This window comes from Harpia harpyja, chromosome Z (assembly GCF_026419915.1).
Source record: "Harpia harpyja isolate bHarHar1 chromosome Z, bHarHar1 primary haplotype, whole genome shotgun sequence".
Taxonomy (NCBI): Eukaryota; Metazoa; Chordata; class Aves; order Accipitriformes; family Accipitridae; genus Harpia; species Harpia harpyja.
Window position 1 is genome coordinate 26,702,270 of NC_068969.1, and position 24,483 is coordinate 26,726,752.

At 67.1% G+C, this 24,483-nt stretch overlaps 4 protein-coding genes across 7 annotated transcripts; 3 read left to right on the top strand and 1 right to left on the bottom strand.

Moving 5' to 3' along the window:
• The first annotated feature begins 1,054 nt into the window (after nt 1–1,054).
• On the top strand, nt 1,055–8,550 carry LOC128137669 (protein Smaug homolog 2-like). Of its 2 annotated transcripts, XM_052778793.1 has the most exons (13): nt 1,055–1,060; nt 1,777–2,209; nt 3,049–3,501; nt 4,063–4,314; nt 4,418–4,527; nt 4,638–4,724; nt 5,226–5,466; nt 5,562–5,647; nt 5,738–5,856; nt 6,325–6,520; nt 7,116–7,233; nt 7,477–7,560; nt 7,774–8,550. In XM_052778793.1, exons 2-13 carry the CDS (start codon nt 2,014–2,016, stop codon nt 7,800–7,802), a joined length of 1,971 nt encoding a protein of 656 aa, XP_052634753.1. In that variant the 5' UTR covers nt 1,055–1,060; nt 1,777–2,013; the 3' UTR covers nt 7,803–8,550. The 2 variants fall into 2 exon arrangements, with proteins under 2 accessions (XP_052634753.1, XP_052634754.1); XM_052778794.1 differs by lacking the exon at nt 6,325–6,520.
• LOC128137671 (RNA polymerase II-associated factor 1 homolog) lies at nt 8,461–13,172 on the bottom strand. Of its 3 annotated transcripts, XM_052778796.1 has the most exons (14): nt 13,002–13,171; nt 12,427–12,456; nt 12,217–12,309; nt 11,672–11,793; nt 11,340–11,406; nt 11,132–11,233; nt 10,935–11,040; nt 10,753–10,821; nt 10,360–10,463; nt 10,145–10,261; nt 9,820–9,948; nt 9,338–9,443; nt 9,138–9,225; nt 8,461–9,025 (listed from the first exon to the last, which is right to left on the bottom strand). In XM_052778796.1, exons 1-14 carry the CDS (start codon nt 13,049–13,051, stop codon nt 8,637–8,639), a joined length of 1,572 nt encoding a protein of 523 aa, XP_052634756.1. In that variant the 5' UTR covers nt 13,052–13,171; the 3' UTR covers nt 8,461–8,636. The 3 variants fall into 3 exon arrangements, with proteins under 3 accessions (XP_052634756.1, XP_052634757.1, XP_052634758.1); XM_052778797.1 differs by lacking the exon at nt 12,427–12,456 and having other exon boundaries at nt 13,002–13,172; XM_052778798.1 differs by lacking the exons at nt 12,217–12,309; nt 12,427–12,456.
• On the top strand, nt 13,165–15,145 carry LOC128137676 (mediator of RNA polymerase II transcription subunit 29-like). The gene is given in 5 exon segments (XM_052778806.1): nt 13,165–13,444; nt 14,155–14,213; nt 14,475–14,559; nt 14,790–14,909; nt 14,911–15,145. Coding segments are annotated over 5 exon segments (627 nt in total). The 5' UTR covers nt 13,165–13,189; the 3' UTR covers nt 15,019–15,145.
• A 672-nt stretch (nt 15,146–15,817) lies between these two features.
• LOC128137326 (transcription elongation factor SPT5-like) lies at nt 15,818–24,341 on the top strand. The gene is given in 32 exon segments (XM_052778182.1): nt 15,818–15,948; nt 16,376–16,472; nt 16,544–16,703; nt 16,785–16,850; nt 17,421–17,490; nt 17,578–17,646; nt 17,742–17,807; nt 17,917–17,947; nt 18,037–18,105; nt 18,200–18,451; nt 18,527–18,616; nt 18,701–18,771; nt 18,912–19,017; nt 19,168–19,261; nt 19,343–19,479; nt 19,592–19,601; nt 19,604–19,746; nt 19,857–20,003; nt 20,154–20,300; nt 20,656–20,781; nt 20,886–20,970; nt 21,048–21,152; nt 21,262–21,364; nt 21,583–21,710; nt 22,139–22,244; nt 22,346–22,504; nt 23,041–23,209; nt 23,529–23,581; nt 23,583–23,730; nt 23,823–23,918; nt 24,139–24,154; nt 24,157–24,341. Coding segments are annotated over 31 exon segments (3,228 nt in total). The 5' UTR covers nt 15,818–15,948; nt 16,376–16,391; the 3' UTR covers nt 24,282–24,341.
• The last annotated feature ends 142 nt before the right edge of the window (nt 24,342–24,483 follow it).

Consider the following 24,483-nt stretch of genomic DNA (forward strand, 5'->3'; position numbering starts at 1 on the left):
CGGTGCAGCCCCGGTCCCGCCGGCACAGGCCGCCGCCGCCGCTCGGAGCCGCAGAGCCGCCGGGGCGGGGCGGGGAGGGGCGAGGCGGGGCCGGCGGGCGGGCCCACGGACGGACGGACGGATCCACGGACGGACCCACGGAACGAGGGAAGCGGGACGGACTCTGCTCCCCCGCACCGGCGGGGCCCCGGAGCCACCGGTCCCTCTGTCCGTCGGTCCCTGTCCGTCTGCCCTCCCCCGGCCCTCCCTCCATCCCTCCGTCTGTCTGTCCGTCCCTCCCTCCCTCCGTCTGTCTGTCTGTCCCTCCCTCCACCTCCCCATTCCCCCTCTGTCCCTCTGTCTGTCCCCGTCTGTGTGTGTCCCCCCCGCCGCGCTGGGGACACGGGGGACGCGTGGCCGGAGCCGTTGGCGGACAGCGGGGACGGGCTGGGGACACTGGGGGACACTGGGGACCGGGGTCGTGCGCCCTGTGGTCAGGGCCCCCGAGTCACGGGCCCCAGCCCCGCCCCCATAGGCCCCGCCTCCAGCCCCACCCTGAAGCCCTGCCCCTTCAAGCCCCGCCCCCGAAGCGCGGCCCCGGCGCGGGAGGGGAGACGGTGAAGCCGGGGGGCGTGGCCAACTGAGGGAGGGCGTGGTCTAGGCCCAGAGAGGGGCGTGGGCTGAGACGGGGCGTGGTCTCGGGAGGGACGTGGCGGGGAGGGGGCGTGGCCGGCGCAAAGGGGAGGGGCGGCGCTGCGGCTCTTGCCACCCCCTCCCCCCCGCCCCACGCGACGCCGCGAGGGCCGCCCTCCCGCGCTCCCATTGGCAGCGCCGCGGCCCAATGGCGAACCGGGGCGGGGCCACGAGAGGCGGACATCTCCCACCGCCGGAAGCGGCGGTCCCACCCCCCCCCACCCCCCGTTGCCCTCCCATTGGCTGAAGCCGTGTGGGTGGCGGAAGGGGCTGGGGCCGCGGCGGCGGGCGCATGCGCGGTGGGGCGGTGACGCACCGTGCGTGCCGTGCGCGCTGACGTTGCGCGGCGGCGACGGCGCCTCCGAGTGCGGCTGCGGCGGCGGTGGCGGTGAGTGAGGAGCGGCCCCGGTCCCGGTCCCGGCCGCAGTCCCCAGGCCCGGTCCCGGTCCCGGTCCCGGTCCCGGTCCCGCTCCCCAGCCCCGAGGTCCCGGCCCCTCTCCGCGGCCTCCGGGCCCCGCCCGCGACGCGGCCTCCCCGGCCTGGGCCTGAATGACCACCCCCCCACTCCCCCCCCCGTACCGGTACCGAGCCCCGACCCCGTCGGGCCCGGCCCCCCGCCCCGTCCCCTTCGTTCTCCATGACGGCGCTGGGACCGCCCCGCTCCCGGCTCTGCCCGCTTCACCCACCGGGCGAGGGCTGAGGGGCCCCTGGGACACCCCCCGCCGCCCTGCGCCCGGACCCGCCTCCCACGGCCCCTCCCGTTGGGTTTGCTCCCCCCTGCCGTTTCCCCGTTCCCCTTTTCCAGGGCGTCAGGTACTGCCGGGCCGGAGCCGGGTAGCGGGAGGGCGGTCCGAGAGCTCCTACATCCTTCCCGAGCGAGTGCCGTGTCTCCCCAGTCTGGGGGGATGAGAAGGGGGGTGGGCACCCCCGGGGGGCCCCGGTTGTCCTGGCAGGGCCGAACTGGCACCCTGGGATGCTCCCAGTAGCTCGATGGGGGGGTTCCCTATCCCCGCCGGTCGGTGGGGGATGCCAGTCCCCGTGGGGGCATCCCTGGTCCCGTGGGGGGAGGCCGGCCCTGACACCGCCCCTTCTCTCTCTCCGCAGGGATCTCTGGGGCTTTACCACAGGAACGCAGGCCGGGGGCCCGGCCCGAGCCGTTGGGGCCTTGTGCCCCCTCCTCCATGCCTGCCCTGGCCCAGGGGGGCACCGACTCCTCATCCAGCCCCCGCCGGGGCCCCCACCGCAGCCACCACATCGCCGCCATGTGAGGGGGGGGCACGGCTGGCCCCGCGTCTCCCCCCTCTCCCCGCCGCCGCCACCGTGAGCCCCCCTGGTACCGCCATGATGTTCCGGGATCAGGTGGGGATCGTGGCGGGGTGGTTCAAGGGCTGGAACGAGTGCGAGCAGACGGTGGCCCTGCTCTCGCTGCTGAAGCGCGTCACCCGCACCCAGGCCCGCTTCCTCCAGCTCTGCCTTGAGCACTCGCTGGCCGACTGCACCGACATCCACCTCCTTGAGGCTGAGGCCAACAGCGCTGGTGAGTGGTGGGGGGTGGAGGGGCTCCTCTGGGACCCCTGGGGCTCCCTGGGTAGACGGGTGGGCTCTGTGGGGCTCCCTGGGTGGATGGGTGGGCTGCCTGGGTGGACAGGCAGGCTCCACAGGCACCCCCAGGACTTCCTGGGTGAATGGGTGGGCTCTGTGGGGACCCCTGGGTGGACAGGTGGGCTCTGTAGGGCTCCCCAGGGCACTCTGGCTGGATGGGTGGGCTGCCTGGGTGGACAGGCAGGCTCCTTGTGAACCCCTGGGGCTCCCTGGGTGGACAGGTGGGCTCCACAGGGACCCCTGGGTGGACGGGTGGGCTCCCTGGGTGCCCTGTGGGGCTTTCCAGAGCTTGTAAGGGCTCTCACCACACCCAGTGGGTCTCCATGCATCATCCCACCCCCCACCAGGGGCTCCCCACGTGGTTGTGGGTGCCCTGTGGGAGCTTTATGGGGACCCCAAAAGCTCCCTGGGGACCTGGCAGGGCTCCCTGCCTCACCTTGTGGCTCCCCCTTTGGCCCCAGGCACCTCTGGGGTCCCCTCCTGGGTGCCCTGTCTGGTCTCCCTGTGCATTTCTGGGCTAAATTAGGGTGGCTCGGGGGCTCCCCATCTTCCCCAGGGGTTCTGACCCCCCCCGCCCCAGGAGTTTTTGTCCCCAGTTTTAGCCCCCTGTATTTGCCCTGGGAGAGTTTTGCTCCCCCAGTTCCAGCCCTGGGAGGGGAGGGGGGTTTAACTCTGTCTCCCCCCAAATCTCTGCCCCCCCACCTCCCGACTGCACGGTGACGCTGACACCCCCCTCATCACCGCTTTCCTCTCCTCCTCTTCTCCCACCTCCAGCCGCCATCAGCCAGTGGCCGCAGGAGCCAGCGGAGGCGGCGGTGGCCCTGCTCCTGGCCCACCTCCCGCTCCTGCAGCCAGGGAATGCCGCCGCCAAGGCCGAGTACATGAAGCGGCTGCAGAAAATCCTGGCTTACGCCATCGAGAGCAACCGCTGCGTGGAGGAGAGCCGGCAGCTCCTCTCTTACGCCCTCATCCACCCCGCCACCACCCTGGACGACCGCAGCGCCTTGGCACTCTGGTTGGGCCACTTAGAGGAGCGTTTGGCTGGTGGCGGCGGCCCCCCGGCACGACCCCCCCGCCCCGACGCTCCTCGACGGCCGCCGCCTCCCCACGAGTGGCCTGAGCACACGGCCCCCGAGCTGGGACCGGCCTGGCCCGAAGCGGCCCCCCGGGAGAATGGGCACCCTCCATTCCACCCCCCTGCCAGCGGCAACGGCCTGGGGGGAGCGGGTGAGTCGAGGGGGGGGGGGGCTGGAAAAGGGCTTGGTGGGGCACAGGTAAAGGTCTGGAGGGGACAGGGGGGCTGGGAAGGGGCTGGGGGAGACAGGGAAGGGTCTGGTGGGGACAGGGGGGCTTGGGGGGGACAGGGAGGAGTCTGGAGGGGATAGGGGGCTGGAAAGAGGACTGGAGGGGACAGGGAGGGGTCTGGAGGGGACGAGGGGGCTGGGAAGGGGCTTGGGGGGATGTTGAGGGCCAAGGAGAGCCTTGAGGACATGTTAAGGACTGAGGGGGGGCTGGGGGAGCAGCTGGGGGGCTGGGGAGGTGAGCCAGCAGGCTGGAGGGGACGAGGGGGGGGCCAGGAAGGGGATCTGGGGGGGCTTAGGGTGCAGAGGGGGCTGGGGGGATGATCACATTAAGGGCTGAGGAGGGATCTGGGGGGAACAGTAAAGGCTGAGGAAGAGTCTGGAGGGGATCCAGGCAGCCACAGAGGACTTGGGGGGCTGGGGGGGGGGTGTCCCTCAGAGGAGACCCAGGCCCACCCTGACACCCCCCCTCCCCAAATCCCCACAGCTCTGCCCTGCCAGCTGCACCCCAGCCCGCTGAAGCGTTCCCTCTCGCTGGTGCCCGGCAGTCCCCAGGGAGGGGGAAACGAATGGCCGGGGGGGGGTGACGAGCCCGCTGTCCCCGTCGCCCCCCGCCCCCCCTTCGGGGACCACGCGCCCCTCTCGCCCCAGAGCAGCGTGGCCTCCTCGGGCAGCGAGCAGACCGAGGAGCCGGCTGGCGGCCGCAACACCTTCCAGGAGGACGGCAGCGGCATGAAAGGTGGGGGACGGGGCACCCGTGGGTGGCCTTGGTGGTGGGTGAGGGGGGGCTGTGGGGGCTTGTCACTTCACAGCCACCTCCATGTCACATCCCCCCCCCAAAGATGTCCCCTCCTGGCTGAAGAGCCTGCGGCTGCACAAGTACGCGGCGCTTTTCTCCCAAATGACGTACGAGGAGATGATGACGCTGACGGAGCATCACCTCGAGTCGCAGGTGAGCTGGGGCGTCCCCTCCTGGGACCCCCCCCCCTCCCCGTGTCCCCACCACCCCTGGGTGAGGGGACAACCCCCCCCGATCCCACCTGTCCCCCTTTGTCCCCGCAGAACGTCACCAAGGGTGCGCGGCACAAGATCGCTCTCAGCATCCAGAAGCTGCGGGAGCGGCAGAGCGTCCTCAGGGCGCTGGAGAAGGTGTGACACCGGGGTGGCCCTGGGGTCCCCAGGGGTGGCATGGAGTGGCCCTGGGGTCCCCAGGGGTGGCACTGGGGTGGCCCTGGGGTCCCCAGGGGTGGCATGGGGTGGCACTGGGGTGGCCCTTGGACCCACAGGGGTGGCACTGGGGTGGCCCTCTGGTCCTCAGGGGTGGCATGGGGTGACCCTCTGGTCCTCAGGGGTGGCATGGGGTGGCCCTTGGACCCACAGCGGTGGCACTGGGGTGGCACTGGGGTGACACTGAAGTGGCCCGGGTTCCCTTCTGCATCCTGAGGGCTGGCACAAGGTGCCCCTTGTCCCCTCATGTCCCCAGGGGTGGCACAGGGTGTCCCTGGTCAACCCCCATGTCCCCAGGGCTGGTGGAGGGGGGGGGGGGTGTGTCACTGATGCCCCCTGAGGTCCCCATGTCTCTGCTCTGCTTGTCCCCCACATTCTCCCCCCCCCCGCCCCGGCCAACCAACGTGTCCCTGGTCCCCACAGGACATCCTGGAGGGGGGCAACCTGTGGACAGCGCTGCAGGAGCTGCAGCAGATCATGGTGACCCCCATCAAAGCCTTCCAGCCCCCCCCGGCCACTCCCCCCCCAAACGGCACCCCTGACGGGGCCCCCCCGGGGGCCACCGAAGCCTTCGCCCCCCACCCGGCCACTGACACCGAAGCCCCCGCCGCCCCCGTCCCCGACGGAGACATCCCGGGGCAGTTCACCCGTGTCATGGGTAAAGGTAAGAACCCCTGATTCATTTGCGGGGGGGGGGGGGGTCCCAGGGTACCCAGATATCTGGGTTTCTCCATGACCCCCCCTGTCCACCCCCCTCAGTGTGCACCCAGCTGCTGGTGTCGCGGCCGGATGAGGAGAACATCACCAGTTACCTCCAGCTCCTTGAGAAGTGCCTGAGCCATGAGGTAGAGCAGGGCCTGGGGGGGTGTTTGGGGGGGGGGGGGCTGTGGGGCCGTGTGACCCCCCCCTCCATGTCCGTGTGTGTGTCCCCCCAGGCGTTCACGGAGACGCAGAAGAAAAGGCTCCTCTCCTGGAAGCAGCAGGTCCTGAAGCTGCTCCGCGCCTTCCCCAAGAAGGTGCCGCTTGATGGCCCGGGCTATCGGCCCCCCAAGAGGTAGGTGGGCATATTTTGGGGGGGGGGGATGACGGGGCACGGGGCAGCTGGGACCCACCCCCCAGTCACTTCATGCACCAGTTTCCCTTTGGGACCCTATCCCTCTCCCCCAGTTTGCCCCTCTTGGGGGGGTTTGGGACCCCCTGGGTGCTGCATTTACCCCCTTGGGACTCCCCTGGTGGGCTCTTGGCCCCCCCTAGGTGCCTTATTCCCTGCCTTGCACCCCCCCAGGGCCCAATTTTCCCCCCCTCCCCAATTTGGGGGGGGTCTGAGGGGGTCTTGGCCCCACCACAGGACACCCCTGTGCTCCAGTTTGTCCCCTGGGTGCCCCATTTCCCACCCCCTGAGAGTTGGGGTGCCTTATTTTCCCCCAGGGGGGGCTTAGGGTAAGCCCCCAGGGCCAGGGCAGGATTTGGGGGTGGGGGGGTGCAGGTGCCACCCTGACCCATGTCCATCCGTCCCCCCCAGCTGGGCCTTCGGCTCCAACTCGCTCCCCATAGCTGGCTCTGTGGGGGGGGCGGGGGGGCGGCGGGGGCAGCGCCCCTTCGCGTTGCCCCCCCGTGCGCTGCCCCCCACCCGCCTGGGGCTGCTGGGACCTGCTGGGGGGGCCCCCACCCCCCGGCCCCCCCTCGGCGGACCCCCCCTCGGTGCCCAGGGACGCCAGGTGGGTCACAGGGATGGGCACTGGGGTTCTTTGGGGGGGTTCCTGGGGGGGGTGTGGATTCTGGGCTACTTGGGATGGGGGGGATCCTAGGGGTTGGAGGGGGGCAAATATGGGGGTTCTTGAGGATTTGTGGGGGGGGAGGTCTGGAGTGGGGGGGTGAATGTTGGGGGATTGGGGGGGTCTTAGGGGCTGGGGGGGGCAGATGCTGGGTTTGTACAGGATTTGGGGGGGCCCAACGCTGGGATCCTTGGGGATCTGGTGAGAGGCAGATGTGTGGGGGTCCCTGGGTGTTTTGGGGGGGTCTTAGGGGTTTGGGGGGCAGATGTGCGGTTCCTGGGGGATTTGTTGGGGTGGGGGCAGGCAGGATGAATTTGGGGGGTGTTGTTTGCGGGGAGGGGGGGCTCACACTGGGATCCTTTGGGAACGGGGGGGGACTCCTTCACCCTGGGCTCCCCATGGTGGGGGGAAATGGGGATCCCAGACCCTGAGGGTAACTTTTTGGGGGGGTCCTGGACGCCAGCATCCCTGTGTTGGTGTCCAGCGCCTCCCCCTAATAAACACTCTGTCGTTTCCTTCCCCCCCCCCTCCTTGCCAGAGCCTGTGGTTTGGCAGCGGGGGGGCTGGGGGCTCCCCAGGGAGCCGCAGCGCGGTGCAGCGCACCCACTCGCTGCCCGTCCACACCTCGCCCCAGGCCCTGCTCGCCTTCCCCCAGGGTAGGTGGGGGCCCGGGGGGGGGGGCCAAAAGCAGGGGACACACTGGGGGGGGAGGGGGTTGGACCTGTGCTTCCCCCCCTCCAGGGGTGGGGGAGGATGTTTTGATCCCTGCTTGGGGGGTGTAGGATGCTTGGACTCCCCTCCGGGAGGGTTTTGGGGGGTCAGGGGTCGGGGGGGGGGATAGGAGGCCTGGGGCCCCCCCCCCTCACCCTTGTGTGTGTCTTCTGCCCCCCCCCCCCCAGAGTGTCCCCTCCCTGGCACCGACCTGGAGATCAACCCCACGCTGGAGTCGCTGTGCCTGAGCATGACGGAGCACGCGCTGGGCGGTGAGGGGGGGGCATGGGAATGGGGGGGGGACGACGACATGGGATTGGGGGGGGGTATGGGGGGGGGACACAAAGGCACAGGTGCCTTTGGGGGACACACACAGGGGGACAAGGTGGGATGGGGGGGGTGGGGGGCACTGGGGGGGATATGAAGGGATGCGGCCCCCCCCCAGGTGCCTCCTGACACCCCCCCACCCTCACCTCCCCCCACAGATGGCACAGACAAGACCTCCACCATCTGATGGCACCGCCCCCCCTCCCCAAATAGGGGCGGGGTTCACCCCCTTAACCCCCTCCACCGGCGGGGGGGGTGTGGGGGGTGTCACCTCCTCCATGACCAGTCACCCTCAGTGTCCCCCGCACTGTGGAGGGGCAACAACTCTAAAATAAGCCGGGGGGGGGATTAATCCCCCTGCCCCCCCCTCCCCCAGGCTGGGGGGGAAGGGCGCAGGGGCCCCCCTGTGAGGGAGGGGCTCCCCGGGGCCGATGACCTTGCGGGGGGGGGGAGCGGGGGGGGGGCTGTGTTGACACTACAGGGGCTGCGCGTGGGGGCGGGGCTCTCCCGGCCCCTCTTTTTTTTTGGGGGGGGGAGTTTGTTGCATTTTTACCATCTTTAATAATCCCCAAATCCTGGGTTATTGTTGGGGTTTTTTTGTTTGTTTGTTTCTTTTTTTCTCTTTATTATTATTATATTATTATTAATATTATTTTGTTTTGGCCCTGGGGGGGGGGGGGCGTGTCACCCTGTCCACCCCCGGGGGGGGCACTCCCCAAATTTAGGTACATGTTGACAGCCCCCCAGGGTGAGGGACACCCTGGGAACACCCCCCCCCTCCCCGTCGGTACAGCCCCCCCCCACACTTTGTACACGTAGCGCCGCGGCCCTTCCAGATAGAAATGTTATTTTAGATACATTTTATTATGAATAACTTTTGTTATGACTATGGCTGGTAACCATGACTACGTTATTAAACAGAAAAAAAACCCAAACGAACCCAAAGTGCCTGTTTTTTACCCCAAAAGGCTGATGGGGGGGCTGGCTCAACCTCACTACGAGCTGCTGGAGAATCCCCCCCTCAGTCGCTGGAGGAGTCGGAGGCGTCGCTGGGGCTGTCATCCTCCTCCGAGGCTTCGCTGGGGCTGAGGCGGGGGCTGCGGGGGGGGCCCCCTTCGCTGCCCCCCGCCTCGGACTCTTCCTCTTCTTCCTCCTCCTCCTCTTCCTCCTCCTCTTCCTCGTCGTTGTCGCTGCCGAAGATCTCCTCCTGATCGCGGGCAGCCCGGGCGGCGTCGCTGCCCCCACGCCGGCCCCCTCTGCCCTCCTCTTCCTCTTCGTCTTCGGCCTCATCCTCTTCCTCGCTGCGGGCTGAACCCCCCCGCTCGCTGCTGCTGCCCGAGCCTTCGGCCTCCTCCTCCTCCTCGCCGCTCCCCCCGCCCTCGCTCTCGCTGCCCTTCTCACGCTCTTCATCTGGAGGGGAAAGAGATTGGGGGGAGGTTTTTGGGGGGGGGGCCCCCAACACTCTGCCCCCCCCCGGGGGGGTCCAGAGCTCCCCCTCCACCCCAGGGGAGCCCCCCCATACCTGATCCCGCTGCCTCCTTCTCAGCCTCCATCTCCTCCTCTTCCTCCTCCTCCGGCTCGTGGTTCTCCAGCTGCGCCCGCCGTGCTTCCTGGCGGGGGGTGGGCAAGGGGGGGCAGGGGGTGTCAGCCAGATGCCCGGGTGCCCCCTGGGGGGGTGGGGGGGGTCCCATCACACACTCCCCCCCCCCCCCCAAGCCGTACCTGGGCCTCCAGCTCCTTCTCGTTCATGTCACGGTGCTTCACCACCAGCACCGCGTTGGTGCCCGACTGCACCCCTGCCCGCGCCCGCCGCTTGCTCAGCCGCACCCTGGGGGGGGAGTGGGGGGGGGGTGTCAGGTACCCCTGGGACCCCCCCACATCCCTCCCGACTCCCAGGGACCCCCCCAGGACCCCTCCCAAACTCCACAGAACCCCCAGACCCCAAAGTCTTCCTCCTGACCCCCCCCAGATCCTGAATCCCCACCCCCATCCCTCCACAGCCCCCCCCTTCACTGTCCTGGCAGGCGGGGCAGGGCTCAAGCACCCCTAGGGACCCCCCCAGGACCCTCCCCACACCACCCGTTCCCCCCCTCCAGGCTGCACGGGGACACCCAACGAGCCCCCAGGGAAGGGGAAACCCCTCCCAGTGTCCCCATTACCGGGGTGGGGGGGGGGGCCTCCCAGTGCCCCCCCCCAAGCCCCACCTGGTCTCCAGCTCGTTGTAGTAGACACCGTCACCCTCGCGGAAGATGAAGAAGTAATTCTCCTCGTAGCCCTTGCTGGCCTTGTTCTTCACGTTCCAGTTGTACTCCCGAGCGATCTTGTAGTCGTACCTGGGGGGGGGACACGGGGGGAGCATGTGTGGGGGCTGAGAAGACACCCCCCCACCATCTGCCAAAGCAGCCCCCCAAAACCTAGCAGGTGCTGCCAGGGTGCTGGTTTGTCCTCCACAAAGCTGTGGGACTCCCCCCCCCCTCCCCAATCTGTTCCTTGTGGCCCCCCCCCAGCCATAGAGGACCCCCCCCATACACGTCCTCGGGGGCATAATCTATCTCCTCCTCCTGGTCCCGCTTCCGCTTGCGCAGCGTCTCCTCCACGGGCAAGAAATAAGCCACGAACTGGTTCCCTTCCTCGTCCATCATCCCCCTGCGGGCAGAAAAGAGTTAAAGGGGGTGGGGGGGGTGGGCAGAGATGATCCCCCCCCCCCCCCCCCCAAAACGTGGGGTCATCCCCCTCCGCAGCACCTGATCATGGCCTGGGACATCATCTCCAGCGCGGCCGGGCCACTTGTGTCCTTGGGCGCTGGGTCCGAATCGAAGATGACTTGGGCACAGGGGTTAATCCACATCTGGGGGGGGGGGGGGGGGGGCAAAAAAGGGCGGGCAGGGGAGGCAAAAAGGGAGTGGGGGGGTCAACACCCCCCCCCCAGACCTCAAAACCACCGTTCTGCCCCAAAAACTGCTCGCTACCCCCCCAGATTCCCCCTGCAAGTGGGGGCTCTGTGCCTCAGTTTCCTCTGTAGGACAGTGTCACAGAGATGGGGGGGGGTTGGGGTGTGTCCCCCCCACGCTGGGGGGGTCCTTAACACGTGTGTGTCCCCCCCCCTGCCGAGAGCGTCCCCATGGTGTCCCTCCTACCTTGAAGTCAGGGAAGACGGGCATGACCTCAACAGGGGTGACGCGAGGCTTGCTGTAGTGTTGCGTGATCTGTGGGGGGGGCACAGGAGGGTGTCAAGGCTGTGTGTGTTCCCCCAAAATCCCGGGGAGACCCCCAATATCCCGTGGGGGGGGCAAAAAAACCCACTCCCCCCTGCCCTCACCGCTTTCTGGGCATCCTCAAAGGTCTTCTCGATGGCGGCGATCTGGCTATCACGATCTTTGTAGATCTCTTCCTCCGTGAACTGCTGCTTCACCGACACGCCGATCCTGGGCGGGGGGAGACACGGAGGGGGGGGATTGAGAGGGGCAGGGGGCTGTGCCCCCCCGGGACCCCTCCAGGACCCCCCCCGGCACTCACTTGACCTCAGGTTTCTCGTTGGAGACGCCGTAACGGTTGAACTCGGTGGAGATGTACTCGGTCTTGCGCATCCACGGCACCACCTTGGCGTGTTGCTGTGACCTGCGGGGGGGGGGGGGGGGCACGGCATGATGTGGGGGGGCCCCCCAGAGGTTTGGGGGGTGCCAGGTGTCCCCCCCCCAGCCCGGTTTTGAGGGGATGCTGTTACCTCTTGGAGCTGGTGGGTGCTTGGATCTCCTCCTCCAGCAGCTTCTCATCCGCCGGGTCCAGAAGAACTGGGGGGTGGGAGAAAGGGAAATTTGGCTTCCCCCCCCCCAGTGTGGGTCCCCCCCAAATTCTGGGGTCCCACCCCAATTTTGGGGTCCCCCCAATCCCCCTCCCAACCCCTGCTGGAAGCTCAACCTCTCGGGGGGCTCCCAGGGGTGTCCCTCAGCCCAGGGCGTGGATGTGCCCCCCACCTCTTCCCCACCTGTAACCCCCCCCCTCCCCAAATCTGGGTTGCCCCCCCCTAAATTGGGGGGTGCTCCCGCCCCCCCCCACCGCTGGGGTCGATGCGGTAGGTGTCGGGGTTGATGAGGTCGATGGTGACGCCCAAGTCGGGCTCCGTCAGCAGGTCGTGCTTGTGCTGCTTCTCCAGCGATGTCGCCTTGTACTGCACGAACCTGGGGGGGGTAGCATGTCCAGGCACCCCAACCCCCCCCAAAACCCCAACGCCCCTCCTAAGAAAACCCCAAACACCGCGTGAAAAAACCCACTCCTTCCTAGAACACCCCCCAAAAGCACTTCAGCTACCCAACCCACCCCCCAAACACCCCCTCCCATAAACCAGAGCGGGATCAAAGCACCCCAGACCCCCCCCAGACCCCTCCTCTAGCACTGAATGAATACCCAAAACATCCCAGACCCCCCCCGCCCCCCCGTTTTGTGCTGCAGGAGCCAGGGAGGACCCCAATCCTGCCTGAAACCCCCTCCCCAAACCACCCCCCAGCGCCCCAACCACCCATTTTATGGCCCAAATTGGGGCACAGGGGGGTGTGGGGGGGTCACACACACGCACACACACCCCCCCAGGGACCCCCCCGTACCGATTCTGGTCGAAGGGATAGGTGATGAACTTGGGGTCGAAGGGGATGTCGGGGAGGCTGTTGCAGTACTTGACCCGGCAGACCACGCCCGACCTGGGGGGGGGGGGGGGGTCAGGGGGGGTCCCCAAAACACGGGGGGACCCCCCACGGGGTGGCACTGGGCCCCCCCGGTCCGCCAAGGGACCCTCGGGGTCCGACCCCCCCACTCACCTCTCGGGCAGCGTCCGGTGGGAGCTGGGCCTGTGGGAGGGGGAGGGGAGCGAGGGGACCCAGGCATCCGGGACCCCCGACACCCCCCTCCGTGTGTGTGCGTGCTATGACGTCATGAGGGCGACACCAACCTTGCCCTATGATCTCACCAGAGAACCCAGGGGCGTCCCGGCCCGCCCCCACCCCTCCCCACATTCAACGTGATGTCATGAGGGGACCCCGGTGTCCAGAACCACCCCCGTGGCGGCCATGACGCTACAAAGGGACCCAGGATTACGTCGCGTCCCCCCCTCCCCGTGTGTGAGGTCACGAGGGGATCCAGGCGTCCGGGACCCCGTCTCCCCCCCGCCACCTCCGAGCGCTATGACGTCAGGACGGAGCCCGGGGGTCTGGGGACCCCAAGCTCCCCACATGCGCTATGACGCCATTACGGGACTCAGCTGTCAGGCATCTCCCCCACCCCCACGCGCGCTATGACGTCGGGAGGGCACCCAGGTTTCCGCATCCCCCCCGCGAACCCCACCCCGTGACAGCACGAAGCCGGCCATGACGTCAGGCCCGTGACGCCACCGTACCTGTGGCCCGGCTCCTCCCGCTGCGCCTGCGTCTGGATGGTGGGAGCCATGGCGGGGCCGGGACCGGGCCCTGCGCAGGCGCCGTCGGGGGCAGCTACTTCCGGGCGGCGCCAGGACCCCCGGCCGTGACGTCACTTCCCGGCGCGCGCGGCCGGCCGGGAGCGGGAAGCAGGGCGCGCGCCGGGAAGATGGCGGCGCCCCCGCAGCCGCCACCGACGGGGCCGGGACCGGGGCCGGGACCGGGGCCGCCCGCCGCCCCCGCGCCGCCGCCGCCGCCTCTACCCACCGCTCCCGGGCCCGGACCGGGTCCGGGGCAGGCTCCGGGTCCGGGGCAGCCCCCGGGGCCGCCGCTGCCGGCGCAGGTGGCGGCTGCGCAGGCGCAGGACTTCGACCCGGTGCAGCGGTTCCGCCTTCTCATCCCGCAGCTGAAGGAGAGCCTGCAGGTGGACGGGGCCTGCCGCCGGCAACGGGCGGGGCTTGCCGCCGCGGGCCGTCTCCCGCCGGCATGGGGCGGGGCCTGCCGCCGAGGGGAGGCGGGGCGTGCCGCCCGCGGGGCGGTTTAATGCATGCGTGGGGCGTGGTCTGTCGCCGGGGGGGGAGGCGGGGCCTGCCGCCGAGGGGCGGTCTCCCGCCAACATGGAGGCGGGGTCTGCCGCCGAGGGGAGGCGGGGCTTGTTGCCGTGAGTGGTGTGCCGCCCGCATGGGGCGGGGCCTGCCGCCGGGAAGGGGCGTGGCCGATCACCACAGGTCCTGCCACGGCGAGGGGGCGTGGTCTGCTGCAGGGGGCGGGGCGTGATGCTGGGAAGGGGAGGGGCCGGCCCTGGTGGGGAGGGTCCCTCAGGGGGCTGGGGGGGGATCCCTGTGCTGGTAATGGGGGTCCTGGGGGGGTCCCTGTCCTCATGTCCTTTTTTGGGGAGTCCCAAGGGGTCCCTGTGCTGGTAATGGGGGTCCTGGGGGGGTCCCTGCCCCAGTGATGGCAGGGGGGTCGTGTCCCAGGGGTGTCCCCATCCCCCCCATTCCCCAGTGTGTCCTCCCAGTGAATGAGTCACCACTGCCAGGTGACACGCTTGGGGCCGCGGTGGGAGCTGGGGTGCTGCCTGTGACCCCCTCGGGGTGGCCGTGTCCCCCCTCACCCTCTTCCCCCCCTCCCCAGACCCTGATGAAAGTGGCGGCGCAGAACCTGGTGCAGAACTCCAGCATCGACAACGGGCAGTGAGTGACCTTCCCCCAGCCCCATCCCAGTACCCCCCATTATCCCCCAATGCCATCCCAATACACCCTGGTACCCCCCAGTGCCATCCCAGTACCCCCCAAGGCCATCCCAGTCACCCCCAGCCCCACTCCTGTGCCCCCCAATCCTCCTCCACTGCCTCCCATTCCCCCTGGCAGCCCTCCAGTCCCTTCCCAGTGTTCTCCAGTCCCCCTGTGCCCCCCCAGAGGGTGGCAGTGGGGGTGACGGTGGCCCCCTCGCAGGAAGAGTGCCGATGGGGCCCTGCAGCGCTTTGACAAGAGCCTGGAGGAATTCTACGCCCTTTGCGACCAGCTGGAGCTCTGCCTTGTAAGTGACACCCCCCCCCGGCCCCCTGGCTGTTCCTCTCCCCCCGAGACACCCCCAGTGTGCTCCCCACACCACCAGTGATGCTGGTGCCCCCCCAGACCCCAGTCCCCTTAGCACTTCTGCACCCCCAGCGCCATTTTCACCCCCTCGTCCCATCCCCGCCTCCCCAGTCTTGTCCCCTCTGCTGTGTCCCCCCACCCCCAGTGACCCCCCCTTGTGTTCCCCCCCAGCGCCTGGCCCATGAGTGCCTCTCGCAGAGCTTCGACAGCGCCAAGCACGCCCCTGCCCTGGTGCCAGCGGCCCCCAAAGGCGAGGGGGGGGCGGGTGAGACCCTCCCCTACACCCAGTACCCTGCCCCTCATCAAAGCCCAAATCGCTGGCGCCAAGGACATCCACAACGCCCTGCTGGAGGGGGCCAACAAGATCACCGGCAAGCTTCCCCCACCGGGGGGGCCCTGAGTGTTTGGGGGGGGGGTCCACGGGGGTCACAGACCCCCCCACAGACCTCACATGGTGGTCTGAGGGCAGATATGGGGGGGATTGAGGGGTACTGGTACCATGTGCAGGGGTCTGAGTGCAGGCATACTGTGTGGAGGAGTGTTGACTCCCCCGGGGGAGCCCTGATTTTTGGGGGGGGACCCCACAGGGGTGCTGGAGTCCCCCCAAAACTCCCATGGGGATATGAATGCGGATACAGGGGGCTTGGGGGCTCCTGGTGCCCAGTGTAGGGGTCTGAGCGTGGATATGGGGGTCCCAGTGCTGGGTTTTGGGGTGCTGACCCTCGCGGGGGGGCTATAATCAGGAAGAAGGGGGCATGGGGGTGCTGGACCCCCCCGGTTTTGGGTTTTGGTAAATAAAACTGGTTTTCTCTGATACCGGTTCCTCTGTGCCTATGGTGGGACCCCTGGGGGTGGGGACTGAGGCGTGGGGGGGACTCTGCCCCCTCCCACGCAGGACCCAGGCGTCCGTGGGGTCACTTCCCTGCCCAGCAGCTGCCCCGTGACGGCGCGGCGACGTCACGGCCCGGCGGCGTGACGTCACTCCCGCCGCCGGGCCCCCTCCCTGCACGAGAAGCGCGCTCGCCGCCTTCGCGCCGCCGCTTTTTGACCCTTCCGCGCCGCCGTCGCGCTCTGCCAATCAGGGCAACGTGAACGGCGGGCGGCTCCACCCCCCTCCCCCGTCACGTGACGCTGGGGCGGCTCTCGCGAGAGGCAGCGGCGGGATCCGGGGACCGGGAATCGGGACCGGGATCAGGGACGGGAGCCGGGCCGGGCCGAGGCGGGACCGCTGCGGGACCGCAGTCGACGGCGGAGCGGGGCCGGGACCTAGGAGAGAGGCCGGGCCGAGGCCTAGAGCGGAGCGGAGCCGAGTCCGCCGTTCCCTCCGGGGGTAAGGAGGCGGCGACGGTGGTAGGACAACCCCCCCCCCCCCCCCGGGGATGGGATTTACCGGGGGGTAATCCCAGATCTGGCGCTCAGGCTCCTGGTGGGGGTTGCTGGTAGGGCTGTTCCGCGGTGTTGGGTTGCCCCGGGGGGGGTCGTACCCGTCTGCATCCCGTCCCACCCCGGGACACTCCCATTTCGCACGCCCAGACACCTTTGCCCGGCCCCCTGGCCCCCCCAAACAAGACCCAGACCCCCTTAGGACACCCCCGGACTCCCTTGCCCACCTCTCAGGCCCTGCAGGATAACGGCAGACCCCCCTGCCTGCCCGTCGGGACACCCCCCCGTCTCCCTGCCTCTCCCCCCAGCTACCCCCCGGGACACCCTCGGACCCCCTGCTCGTCCCCGTGGGACTCCCCCATCTTCCCCTCCAGATCTCCCAGCACCGCCATGTCGGACAGCGACGACAGCAACTTTTCGGAGGACGAGAGCGAGCGCAGCAGCGAGGCCGAGGAGGTGGAGGAGAACGAGGTGAGACTGAAGGCTGCAGCTGGCAGGGGGTGCATGTGGGTGCCCTCCCTCACCCCCCTCAAACCCCCTAGGCTGAGGAGGAGCGCGCCAGCGTGGCCGGCAGTGAGAAGGAGGAGGCCGAGGAGGAAGAGGAGGAAGAGGAGGAGGAGTACGACGAGGAGGAAGAGGAGGAAGATGACGACCGGCCGGCTAAAAAGCCACGCCATGGCGGCTTCATCTTGGATGAGGCCGGTGAGCTGGGGGGGCCACGGGGGTGTTGTGGGGTGTTGCTGCTGCCCCCCTGGCCCCACTTACCAACCTGATTCCCCCCAGACGTGGATGATGAGTACGAGGACGAGGACCAGTGGGAGGACGGGGCTGAGGACATCCTGGAGAAAGGTGAGGAGCGTCCCCATCCTGCTTTGGGGGCTCCCCCCAGGTCCCTTCCCTCCCCTGGAGGCCTGAGGAGGTGGATGGAAGTGCAGTTCTTTGGGGGCCAACCCCCATCCTCTGACTCTTCCCTCTCCTCCCAGCCCCTTTTTCCCCCCCTAAAATCCATCCCTTGAGGGGGGAGGGAAGGATGGCGTGTCTCCCCCACCTCCTGCTGTCCGTCCATGCCTCCCTCCCCATGTCCATCTGCTCAGCCCATCTCATCTGCGCTCGCCTGGGTCTTTCTTTTGCTTTTATTTCCCCCTCCCTTTTCCCCCACGTGCTGCCGTCTGAATTTTGATTCCTTACCCTTTGTTCCCCCCTCACCCGCGGGTGGTTTTGCTGCTATTATTTGCTCCATCCTCCACCGCCACTCCTTGTTCTTGAGCAGAAGAGATAGAAGGTAAGCCCAGATCACCCCGCCACCCCCCCACCCCATTTCCCCTTGGGGTCCCCCCCTACTCCGGGGCCAAGCAAGCCCAGCCCACCCCCCTGCACCATCCCCCTGGGGCGAGATCCTGACCTTCCTCTTCCTCACAGCTTCCAACATTGATAACGTGGTGCTGGATGAGGATCGCTCTGGCGCTCGGCGCCTGCAGAACCTCTGGAGGTGACTGCGGCTCTGTCTGTGTGTCTGTCTGTCCAGCAGGGCAGTGGCAGCTGAGCTGACGCCTCCCCCCTCCTTTTATTTCCCCAGGGATCAGCGCGAGGAGGAGCTGGGCGAGTATTACATGAAGAAATATGCCAAGTCCTCAGTGGGAGAGACGTGAGTCCCCATTCCCAGTGTGACAGGGAGCAGCTCCCCTTTCTCCCCACCGCCTCTCATTTAATTATTTTTTTTATAATTTTCCCTTTTTTCAGCGTTTACGGTGGTTCTGACGAGCTCTCGGATGACATCACGCAGCAACAGCTGCTGCCAGGAGTCAAGTGAGTCTCACCGAAGAGGGGCGGGAAACCCATGTGGTTTGGGGGGGGGAAAGGAGCAAATTGGGACAAGACACTCTGTAACGGCATTTCCCTCTTCACCCCTGCGCAGGGACCCCAATCTCTGGACCGTCAAGTGCAAGGTGGGTTTGGGGGTGGGTGCAGGGGGGGACTCTGTGGTGGCAGTGGGAGCCATGCATCTCCAACGCTAAAACATCATTTTCGTCCCCAGATTGGTGAGGAACGCGCCACAGCCATCGCTCTCATGCGGAAATTCATCGCTTACCAGTTCACCGACACGGTGAGGCCATGGGGGAGCCAGGCTGTAGCCGGTGACGGGGTGACAGTGCCGCGGTGTCCCCAACATGTCCCCTATGTGTTCCCTCGTCCTCCAGCCCCTGCAGATCAAGTCGGTGGTGGCCCCCGAGCACGTCAAGGGTTACATCTATGTGGAGGCCTACAAGCAGACGCATGTCAAGCAGGCGATCGAGGGGGTGGGCAACCTGCGCATGGGCTACTGGAACCAGCAGATGGTCCCCATCAAGGAGATGACCGACGTGCTCAAAGTGGTGAAGGAGGTCACCAACCTCAAGCCCAAATCTTGGGTGCGCCTCAAAAGAGGGATCTACAAGGATGACATCGCCCAGGTGAGGAGCAGAAGGAGATGGGGACACCATGGCGGGGGACACACACCCGGCTCACCCTGCATTTGTGCCCCCCAGGTGGATTACGTGGAGCCCAGCCAGAACCAGATTTCCCTCAAGATGATCCCTCGCATCGACTTTGACCGGATCAAAGCCCGCATGAGCCTGGTAAGCGGACCTGTGCCGTGCCGGTGCTGGCACTGCTGCCGTGTCGCTGCCCTTCGTTCACCCCCCACTGCCCCTGCCCCACAGAAAGACTGGTTCGCCAAGAGGAAGAAGTTCAAGCGACCCCCGCAGCGGCTCTTTGATGCCGAGAAGATTCGGTAGGCGACCATCACCCTGCCAGGGGACATCAGATGCTGCCCAAAAAGCCCCCGCTGGGGGAGCTGCCCTTGCTGAAGGAGGACTTTGTCCCTGGGGGGGGCTCCTGCTCACCAAGGGGGTGATTTTGGTTTTGTCCCAGGTCCCTAGGAGGTGACGTGGCATCTGATGGTGACTTTCTCATCTTCGAAGGCAACCGCTACAGCCGCAAGGGATTCCTTTTCAAAAGCTTTGCCATGTCAGCTGTGGTGAGTGCCACTGCCCCACCGTGCTGGGGTTTGAACACCAAACCTGCCGGTTTTCCCCCCAAACCACCTCCTTTCTAACGCTGAGGGGTGGTGGGAGGCCTGTGGCTCCTCAGCTGGGATGGTTTTGGCCACCGTTTCCACTCTTGGCAGATAACGGAAGGGGTGAAGCCCACCCTGTCGGAGCTGGAGAAGTTCGAGGACCAGCCCGAAGGCATCGACCTGGAGGTGGTGACAGAGAGCACAGGTAAGCAGGTGCCACTGCCGTCGTCCCCCCCACTGTCCCCCCTGCAGCGCCGTCCCCTCACTGTCCCCACCATTACCCCAGGGAAGGAACGAGAGCACAACTTCCAGCCTGGCGACAACGTGGAGGTGTGCGAGGGTGAGCTGATCAACCTGCAAGGCAAAATCCTCAGCGTCGATGGCAACAAGATCACCATCATGCCGAAACATGAGGACTTGAAGGTTAGGGAGTCCCGAGGGGGCAACACTGGGTGCCTCCTGCAGCCACTGTGGCCACCCTGGGACCACCCCAGCCCCTTCTTGCCATGCCCACAGCCTTCTCTTCCACCCCCAGGACATGCTGGAGTTCCAGCTCAGGAGCTGCGGAAGTATTTCAAGATGGGCGACCATGTCAAGGTGATCGCGGGGCGTTTCGAGGGTGACACAGGGCTGATCGTGAGGGTGGAGGAAAACTTCGTCATCCTCTTCTCTGACCTCACCATGCACGAGGTATTTGGGGGTGAAAACTCTGGTTCGGCACTATGTCTTGCCCCAAAACAGACTGGGTTTTGGGGGGAAGAAGATGGGAAATGGCTGTGTCTCGTGCTTCTCGCCACCAGCTCAAGGTTCTGCCACGGGACCTGCAGCTCTGCTCGGAGACGGCATCCGGCGTGGATGTGGGGGGTCAGCACGAGTGGGGCGAGCTGGTGCAGCTGGACCCCCAAACAGTGGGTGTCATTGTCCGCCTGGAGCGGGAGACCTTCCAGGTGAGTCCCAGCTCCCCAGGGACACCCGGAGGAGCCGCATCCGTGTCCCAGGGGGTTTACATGCTCATCCCTGTGCCAGAGCTATGTCCCCTGCGCGAGGGGGTCCCCATTTTTGGCCACCCCTCTCCCACCCTCTCCCTGTCCCCGCAGGTACTGAACATGTACGGGAAGGTGGTGACGGTGCGGCACCAGGCCGTCACCAGGAAGAAGGACAACCGCTTTGCCGTCGCCCTCGACTCGGAGCAGAACAACATCCACGTCAAGGACATTGTCAAAGTCATAGACGGGCCTCACTCGGTAGGGGCTTACAGGGTTTGGGGGAGGGTCTTGGGGGTGTGATGGGCCCCTTCTGGTGCTTTGGGACCCCCCCAGGGGTGTTCTGGGTCCCTGCCGGAGCTGCTCTGGGTCTGTCCCTGCTTCGGGGACTGTCCCTGGGGTGAGGTGGGTCCCTCCTGGCACTGTGAAGAGGTCCCTGGTATATTTGGGGTTCCTCCAGTACCACCCTGCATCCCTACCAGCACCAAGGGAACACCAGATCCCTCCTAGCATCCCCCTGGGTCCTCCCTATTGCTGAGGGGAGGATCCCATCACTGGGTCATGCCCTCCCCTCCACTTTTTACCGGGGTTTAACCCCTGCCTTTTACCGGGGCAGGGCCGTGAGGGGGAGATCCGGCACCTCTTCCGGGGCTTTGCCTTCCTGCACTGCAAAAAGCTGGTGGAAAACGGCGGCATGTTCGTCTGCAAGACCCGGCACCTCGTCCTGGCAGGGGGCTCCAAGGTGGGGATGCGCCAGAGATACCCCCAGGGACTGCCAGGGAGGGCTGCAGCCCCCTGGTTTTGCTGCTGCCCCCCTCTCCAGGCACCCTTTTCTCCCTCTTGCAGCCGCGGGATGTCACGAACTTCACCGTGGGTGGTTTCGCCCCCATGAGCCCTCGTATCAGCAGCCCGATGCACCCCAGCGGGGCTGGTGAGTGTTAGGGGTGTACTGGAGGCCGCAGGGGTGTCCCCAAGGACCCCCCCCCGAGCCCCATCTCAATCCTGCAGGCCAACGCGGTGGTTTCGGCGGCGGTGGCATGAGCCGTGGCCGCGGGCGGCGGGATAACGACCTCATCGGGCAGACGGTGCGCATCTCCCAAGGACCCTACAAAGGTGGGTGCCTTCTGATGGGGCGCTGGGCGCCCGTTTGTCCCCCCCAAATAGGGGAGGGGGCCTCGGGGATGCCTGGACCCCCACCCTGAGCCCCCATCCTGCCCCGCAGGCTACATTGGGGTGGTGAAGGACGCGACGGAGTCGACAGCCCGCGTGGAGCTACACTCCACCTGCCAGACCATCTCGGTGGACCGCCAGCGCCTGACCACCGTGTGAGTTGGGGGGACGGGGATACCATGGCCCTTGGGTGGCCCTTGGAGACCCCCCCCCCCCGATGGGTCAGGGTGGTCCTCAGGGGTGGCGACACTTGGGCCAGGACCTCCCTTGGGGGTGGATGACACCTGCAGACATGAGCAGGGCTCTTTTAGGGGGTCCCTGCCCCCCCTCTGGCACCATGTCCCCGTCCCCTGACACCTGCATGTCCCTGCAGGGGCTCACGGCGCCCGGGTGGGATGACGTCAGCCTACGGGCGCACCCCCATGTATGGCTCCCAGACCCCCATGTACGGCTCTGGCTCCCGCACCCCCATGTATGGCTCGCAGACCCCCCTGCATGATGGTGAGTGGCGTGGGGGGACGTCAGGGGATGGAGGGGACAGGGATTAGGGGGACCCTGGGGTGGCTTGGGGGGTGGACCTTGGGGGACAGGGGGGGATAGAGGGAACAGGGATTAGGGCGGGCCTGGGGGTGGCCTGGGGGGGATGCACCAGGATGAAGTGGGACCTTGGGGGACACAGGGGGTACACAGTGATGGAGGGGACAGGAATTGGGGGGACCCCAGGGACACAGGGACTCGGGGCTGGCTTGGAGGGGGATGGATCAGGATGAGATGGGACCTTGGGGGACACAGAGGAGACTCCCAGGGTGATCTTCTGGAGGTGGCGGAGCTGAAGTATGACCAGCAACATGGAGAAGGGGGGCTCGGGGGGGTTTGTAGGGGGCCCTGCAGCCACGGGGGCTGACGGAGCCGCTGCGGGACCCTCGCAGGCAGCCGCACGCCGCACTACGGCTCGCAGACACCGCTGCACGACGGCAGCCGCACGCCCGCCCAGAGCGGCGCCTGGGACCCCAACAACCCCAACACGCCCTCCAGGTGGGTACGGGGGGTCCCCCTCGCTGGGACGGCCCCATTTTGGGGTCCCCAGCCACCAGGACGGCCCCGCTGTGACGATGACACCCGTCTGTCCCCCATAGGGCCGACGAGGACTTCGAGTACGGCTTCGATGACGAGCCCACGCCCTCGCCGCAGGGTTATGGGGGCACCCCCAACCCCCAGACCCCCGGCTACCCCGACCCCTCGTCCCCCCAGGTCAACCAGCCCTACAACCCCCAGACCCCCGGCACGCCGGCCATGTGAGTGCTCCCTCTACCCCACGGCAGGACCCAGGGGACACCGAACCACTGCTCTGGGGGGAAACTGCTCCTGGGGGACCCCAAACTGTGGTTCTGGGGGGGAGACCGCTCCTAGGGAACCCCAAACTGTAGTTCTGGGGGGGAAACCACTCCCGGGGGACCCCAAACCACGATGCTGTGGGGAGAAACTGCTCTTGGGGGACCCCAAACTGGTTCAGTGGGGGGGTCATGGCCCCTGAATCAGAGTCCCAGGGTGAAACTGCAGCCCCAGAGGACTCCGAACCACAACCCTGGGGGAAACCTGCTTTTGGGGGACTCCAAACTGCAGCCCTGAGGGGCAATTGTGCTCCTGGGGGGGGAACTGTGCTCCTCGGGGACCCTGAACCTCGGCCCTGGGGGGAAAAGTGTACCCCCAGGGTGCAGTCTTGGCCCTGGAGGACCCCAAATCCTCAAACCCTGTCCCTGGAGCCCTCCCAAATCATGCTCTGGGGGTGCCACCTCTTCTCTCCTCTCCCCCCCCCCCCCCCCCCGCCCAGGTACAACACGGACCAGTTCTCGCCGTACGCCGTCCCGTCGCCGCAGGGCTCCTACCAGCCCAGCCCCAGCCCCCAGAGCTACCACCAAGTGGCCCCCAGCCCCGTGGGCTATCAGAACACCCACTCACCAGCCAGCTACCACCCCACGCCATCACCCATGGCCTACCAGGTACCCCCCAGCCCCCCTACACCCCCTCATAGCCCCCAATAACCCCCCTGAACACCCTCATAGCCTCCCTACACCCCCCAACCCCCCCTCATAGCACCCCTACAATCCCCAACACCCCCATATAACCCCCTAAATGCCCTTGTTGCCCCCCTAAACACTCTCATTGTCCCCTACACCCCCCCAAACTTCCTTATAGCCCCCCTACACCCTCCCTAAATCCCTTTGTAGCCCACCTACACACCCCTAAGCTCCCTACAACCCCCAAACCCCCCTCATAGTCCCCCTACACCCCCCAACACTGACTCCTCTCTCCCCCCAGGCAAGCCCCAGCCCCAGCCCGGTGGGCTACAGCCCCATGACCCCGGGGCCCCCTCTCCGGGGGGTACAACCCCCACACCCCAGGATCGGGGATCGAGCAGAGCTCCAGCGACTGGGTGACCACTGACATCCAGGTGAAGGTCCGTGACACCTACCTGGACAGTCAGGCCGTGGGACAGACCGGTGTCATCCGCAGCGTCACGGTGAGACCCCCAGGGGGGGTTTGGGGGGTGGTTTTGGGGTTGGGGGGGGATATACATGGTGATGCTGACTCCCCCCCATTTTGTCCCCGTAGGGCGGGATGTGCTCCGTCTACCTGAAGGACAGCGAGAAGGTGGTGAGCATCTCCAGCGAGCACCTGGAGCCCGTCACCCCCACCAAGAGCAACAAGGTAGAGGCCCCCCACCCCTCCTGGGACCCTCCCCGGCCCCCCAACACTCCCCCCCACATCCCCCCACCACCCCATGGTCCCTTATGGACCTTTCTAGATCCCCTCTGGCACCCTCCAAGCCCCTCTGCGACCCCTACCACCACCCCAAGGTCCCTTTTCTCCCCCATTTCTACCCCCCCCGCCCCCAGCTAATGCCTCCCTGCCCCCCCTCCCCCTGCAGGTAAAGGTGATCCTCGGGAGGACCGTGAAGCCACCGGGATCCTGCTCAGCATCGACGGGGAGGACGGGATCGTCCGCATGGACTTGGAGGAGCAGCTCAAGATCCTCAACCTCCGCTTCCTCGGCAAACTCCTGGAGGCCTGAGGGGCCACCTCCCCCCCACTGCCCCCCATTTTCTTTGTGTCCCCCCATTTTCTTTCTACCCCCCCCTCTTTTTTTTCTTCTTCTCTGCATTGCTGGTTGTAGCAAGGTTTTAGATGTCAAATAAATGCCTGTGGGTGCGGCACCCCCTCTTCTGCGGTGCCCTCCGGGGCGGGGGGAGCCCTAATGGGCTGGGGCGGGGACG

Coding starts and splice junctions, on each gene's coding strand:
- LOC128137669 (XM_052778793.1), top strand. CDS start 2,014: ATGATGTTCCGGGATCAGGTGGGGATCGTGGCGGGGTGGTTCAAGGGC. Junction 2,210..3,048: donor GGCTGAGGCCAACAGCGCTG/GTGAGTGGTGGG, acceptor TCCCACCTCCAG/CCGCCATCAGCCAGTGGCCG. Junction 3,502..4,062: donor CAACGGCCTGGGGGGAGCGG/GTGAGTCGAGGG, acceptor AAATCCCCACAG/CTCTGCCCTGCCAGCTGCAC.
- LOC128137671 (XM_052778796.1), bottom strand. CDS start 13,051: ATGGCTCCCACCATCCAGACGCAGGCGCAGCGGGAGGAGCCGGGCCAC. Junction 10,822..10,934: donor TTGAGGATGCCCAGAAAGCG/GTGAGGGCAGGG, acceptor CCCCCCCCACAG/ATCACGCAACACTACAGCAA. Junction 10,464..10,752: donor CCGTCTTCCCTGACTTCAAG/GTAGGAGGGACA, acceptor CCCCCCCCCCAG/ATGTGGATTAACCCCTGTGC.